Source organism: Pundamilia nyererei, unplaced genomic scaffold, assembly GCF_000239375.1.
Source record: "Pundamilia nyererei isolate P.nyererei 1_Seehausen unplaced genomic scaffold, PunNye1.0 scaffold00127, whole genome shotgun sequence".
NCBI classification, from domain to species: Eukaryota; Metazoa; Chordata; class Actinopteri; order Cichliformes; family Cichlidae; genus Pundamilia; species Pundamilia nyererei.
This window is the reverse complement of record NW_005187528.1, coordinates 1,531,312-1,536,758: the sequence shown is the minus strand read 5'-3', so window position 1 is coordinate 1,536,758 and position 5,447 is coordinate 1,531,312. Positions and strand designations below refer to the sequence as shown.

General features: G+C 39.3%; 1 protein-coding gene across 15 annotated transcripts in view; it reads right to left on the bottom strand.

Annotated features, from left to right (window-relative positions):
- The window catches only part of kcnt1b (potassium sodium-activated channel subfamily T member 1b), a 69,881-nt gene extending 67,709 nt beyond the window's left edge, over positions 1-2,172 (bottom strand). For 8 of the 15 annotated variants that reach the window (XM_005743090.2, XM_005743095.2, XM_005743091.2 and 5 more), the window contains exon 1: positions 1,975-2,171. In XM_005743090.2, the coding sequence (XP_005743147.1) occupies positions 1,975-2,044 (70 nt within the window). In that variant the 5' untranslated portion in view covers positions 2,045-2,171. Of the gene's footprint in view, positions 1-587; positions 996-1,225; positions 1,536-1,974 lie in introns of those variants that run through there. The other 7 variants (XM_013913360.1, XM_013913361.1, XM_013913362.1 and 4 more) reach the window with 4 other exon arrangements.
- Positions 2,173-5,447: the final 3,275 nt, after the last annotated feature.

Sequence of the window (5,447 nt, the reverse complement as noted above, 5' to 3'; positions counted from 1 at the left end):
GGGGGGTATTTATTAAGGTGTTGGATGACTGAGCCATCAGAATTGACTCTTCAAACGTTTTTAACCTCCACAGAGAGGCAGGACACCAAGATTTCCCCAGCTGATGATGCTATTCTAAAGCAAACTCACATTATTTTCTGACTCAATCAAGGCATTCAGTGGCCCCTATGAATGAAGGTAATGGAATCCTGGAAGAGCCCACTGAGCATCAATATAAAGCTGATAACTGTATTGATTTGCAGTGATGAACAATGGCAGAAAAATGCTCTCCACCACAGCGAATCAGCCCATCCTCACTGCAATTACCAAGGGTTCAGCTTTAATACAGATACAATTAATACAGACATACATAACGCAGAAATGCAGTCATGATATTTTCATGACAACCAAAACATCTGCATTTATGTCCACCACAGATGTTATGGCAACACAATATAAATAACAGAGAAAATAATAATAATCTTACTTCACGGTACAGCATCTGCCACCAAAGCTTTACAATAAACTTGATGATATTCGCTGAACTAATACGCGTTAAAACACATAGGTGCATCTGTACCCCGTGATTTCCTGTTAACTTCGTTTACCTGGCTGTGCTCCCGTTTCTGGCCGAGGTCCCAGCATCGTAAACTTAGGTTTGATTTAGATAATCTCCATTCGCTCTCCATACTGCACTGCGTGTGCGACACAGGATGCTTCCCAACAACGAGTACCCGCGAAAGCTCTGTCATCACTGGAAAGTGACAATTGCAAGAGTTGTGGGGTGGAAGTTAGCTCCTGTGATCAGAGGTGGGAAGAAAGGGATCCAACAGTGAGCTTTGGGGGTTTAGTTAAATCCCATCAACCCAAAGAAGGGTCTCCTGACGGCAAAGCGCGAAGCCTGACTTGCTAACTTCCTGCCATTATCATTATCACATGTACGCGATTATGGCACACCTGACATTAAACGTAAATATTCATGGGCGAAAAAAACCCCCCAAAAAACAACCGACTGACTTCCTTGTCGCTTAGCAACAACTTTGTTTGCCACTGTTGCCGAACTACATTTCGTGGCGGAAGGAGGACGGACGTTAAGTTAACGATAAACTTGCGCTCGTCTTTTTAATTAGCTCGCAGTCCCCTGTAACCGTTGTCAGCTGCTGTTATATAACAACCCTTGCCCTCGGAATCACTCAAAGTACAGCTTCTCTTCGCTGTTGTCTCCTGCCATGTAACGTCTGCTTACGCATATGAAGTAAAACATCAAGTAAGCGCGCTGTCCACTGGGTTTCCACGCTGTCCGGACAACATCATCATCCTCATCCTTGCTTCCCAGGACACAGCGGGTGAGGGGCGCTGATTTCCTAACCTGAAGTCACCACCGGTGCCTCGCCACCTACCGGACAACCTTGGAATAATTCGTCGTCTGCCGAGGAAACTGAAGCGTTTAATGCTGACAGGAAATTTCTAATTTAAAAAGAGCTTTTAGTGAAATGAAAAAAACCTAATAATAGATTCTGCAGTTCTGCGCTGTCACGGTTATTCCCACCCCAAATCATGACAGCGCAGAATTCTTTCAAAGTTATGTCAAGGCAAAAGACTGGCTCTTATTTATTTATTTTTAAGAAGTGGTATTTAATGGGTAGTGACAGATGTACCTATATATCCAAACACGTTTGTTTGGAGAAAAAAAGTGCATTAAAGTGCAACTATTCTTCTACTATTATATTTCCACTACCACACGATTAATTGCATGTGGGGGGAGCTTTACTCTTAGCTGCATACTGGTCAGGAAAAGACCAAAACATCACAACAGTCCCCAAAATTATTAAGTTATTTGTTGATCCTTATAATTATCAATATCCAGCAACATTTTATGGAGCATATACACAGCACGTGTAGAGTCTTGGCAACTTACACTTGCAATATCTTCCTACAACACACAGGGAAAAATTACATACATAAATGTATATATGTATTTCTGTTAAACCATACCTGTAACAGCTGCTCTGTCCTCTGCTATTTGCCTCACAACTGTCCCCCTCACATTGAAGAAAATATTCATTCTGTGTGCACAGTGGCACGACTGGGGAGACACCGCTGGTTCCTGTGTGTCTGTGGAAAAGCCGCGCTACTCTGTGTGCGTTCCTTGTGCTGAGCCTCTCCACATTTCAGCCCATTATTCTCCAGGGGAAAGAGCTCTGAGCGTCATCGTTTTAAAGCCCACACAGCCTCTTATGCTTTCCCATGCCAGCAGTCAGATCTCACTCACTCACTCACTAGTCTCGCTAAGGATCTTGATTCCCACAGATTTTCTTCTCCACTTGATTTGTCTAATTTTGTTGGTTTACACCGCAGCAGGCACTTACCCTTCCTATCAGTGGATGTTTACACAAGCTCAATGATTAAATATGGTGAAGCACTTTATTTACAGTCACTGCTGTGGGTCATTTACAGTCATTTCCCGCATACTTTGAATAGACTGAGCCACTTGCAAAAATTCAGTGATATGATTAACGTCTACATAAATTTCAAAGATGTCTCCAGCTTATTGAAATAACTCAGAAAGGAGCTGTGATTGGTTACTTTTAACACACTTCACATGAACCATGCCTCATTGTAAGACTAACAATATGCGCTTGCTATGTTTTTACCTCCAAATCCGTGCCTTAGCTATGATTTATCCATGACTAACACCTGTTACTCCACATTAATATTTAATTAGCAAGCTCATGAGTTAAAATGAAATCATCTTAAATGGTGCTATCCCTTGAAACACTGATTCACTTTTTCATATTATGAGCATTTTTGTGATTGTCTCATTTTTACTTGATTGCTTTTTCTTTTTCAGAATTGTATAAAATCTACATTTTAAGTCTGTCAATCCAAAAGTTAACCTATTCTTGAAATCTGCTTTCTACAGTTTCATCTGTTTATAATTTCTAGACAACAGACATAAAAGATCAAAACTGGGTAGCATGTGATGTGCTTTAATTTTAGTTAGCTGTCACCATGTACTAATGCAGCTATGTCTCATTTTGTAGCGAACTCCTCCATTATTTATTTATTGTACTGCCTTTACTTGAACCATATTGCAATGTGTCCCTGAGCCTACATCCATTAGGCTATTTTTCTCTAACACTTCTGTCCTGCTCATATAATATGAGTATTGTTGAGTCTCAGCACAGCGCAGCCACTCTCCCACCTGGATGCTTACTCTTCATGCTTCCAAAGTGTCTAAAAACAGATGGAAAGGGAAACATGCTCAGACAGTGAAGCACCCAGATTCAGCTTGCAGCCTGAAGGCATATAAAATATATAGGAGCCATACATGAGCACAGTGCATGAATCACAAAGAGACTATATATTTGTCTCGCTTATAATATTTTCATCCTGCATACACTTTCTTTAACATTAATCAATGTAATGGTGAATTTTAACTCATTTTGGAAGAGACATCTCTCCTCTTTTTTGTGTCTTGATTTTTACCAAAGTAAGAGTCTGTATTTTTCCCTTTAACACCATTATCTGAACCTGGCACATCCAGTGTAATTACATTTACTAAACATAAATGATTCGAACAATCCAGTTAAACATAAAATTATTTTGATTAGTTAATCCTTCTCCCATATTACCAACAAAGTGTAAACAATAATCCTCCGGGAAAATATTAATATAATGTATTGTATCAATATATCTTATACAACATATTTGATGTTTTATGCTAATGCATTCGTGGCCTGTTGTGCCCTTCATGATGTTTAAATGTAAATACATTTCCTCTTTATAGCTCTCTACTACTAATTGATGTCATTGAATAGTGATTCAGTTCATAGCTTGTTTACATTATGGCTTTCATGTTTCCTGCAAATGTAATTAACAGGGAATCAAAACAAAATTATGTCAGGGCTTATGGCATCATTTGATGCTTGTAGCAATCATTTTGTATTAGTTTTGTCACAAATTCAGTTCTCCTCTTACCTCCATGTGTTGTTTTCATGGCTGTAAACTTCTGTTGTTTTCAGATGGGTGAAACCATCAGATCCTCCTACAGCCAGCAGTGCACCACTGAAGACTACAAGAGATATCTGAAAATATACAAGTAAGATAGAGAAAGACATATATATACTTTGTTGATCCCAGGATTTCAGATTATGTTACAAAGAACCAAGTTTTTGTTTCAGTGCTGAAAACTATTCCAAGTGTTTTCTTGAAGTATCCTCATTTATCTTATACTGCGCCTTGTTTCCACTGTGGGAAACAAGCCATTTTATTCTCTATCTCTTTAAGTCCACCCCTTTCATGCAAACTTTCTACCAAATGATTACCTTACACATACAGAAGGTTTAAACAAGATGTCGGTAGGATTGCTGTCAAAACCAGACCAGCGTGACTGTTTATGGACATCTGATCTCACTGATATCATACAGAGTCAAGAGTAGAAAAAACTTTCTGAAACTCAAAGTCCAATGTTTGAAATTGTGTCATTAAGCTATTCTCATCAAAAGTAAATAATCTCAACAGTTACTGGAAAGATTTAGCATTTATTTACACTTACATTACACTTCTGGATTAGTCTTTTGTTTGCCTTTAGAACTGCTCCAGGTTTTTGTGGCATAGATTCCACAAGGTTTTGGAAACATTACTCAGATATCTTCGTCCATGTTGACATAACAGCATCACGTAGTTGCTGCAGATGTGTCAGCTGCACTACAAATCTGTTCCACCACATCCCAAAAAGTGCTCTGTTGGATTGAGATCTGGTGACTGTGGAGGCCAGTTGTGAAATCGTTGTGAAATCAATTGTGAATTGTTGTCATGTTGAAGAAGGCAGTTTGAAATAATTTGAGTTTTGTGACATAGTGCATTATCCTGCTAGAAGCAGCCATCAGAAGATGGGTACACTGTGGTCATAAAGAGATGGACATGGTCAGTAACAATAGTTAGGCAGGCTATGATGTTTAAATATTGCTCAGGTGGTACTAAGGGATCCAAAGTGTGCCAGAAAAAAATGGTTTTCTATATATTTATTTATAAGGCTATCATATTTATTACTTTGCATATTTTCATTTTAAAAAGTGGTTTGTTGACTTATTGCTTCCTTCCTGTCAGCTGGAGGCAGTTTGGCCATTCTCCCTCTGGGAACAATTAGGCATTTGCACTCAGAGAACTGCCACTCACTGGATATTTTCTCTTTTTCAGGCTACTCTCTGTAAACCCTAGAGATGTTTGTGTGGGAAAATCCCAGTGGATCAGCAGTGATAGTGTTGTAAGATATGGAGGGAAATACTCAGACTGTGGCACCTCAGTGTTTCTTGAGCTCATGTGGCTCAAAAGCCACTAAGTGAATGCAAAGCGAATCTTGGCCACTTTAAGGTCACTTAAATCACCTCCAATCATTCTAACACTTCCCCCAAACCTCTGATTGGCCGAACAGAATTTATGTTACTCAGCAGTTGAAAATGTGT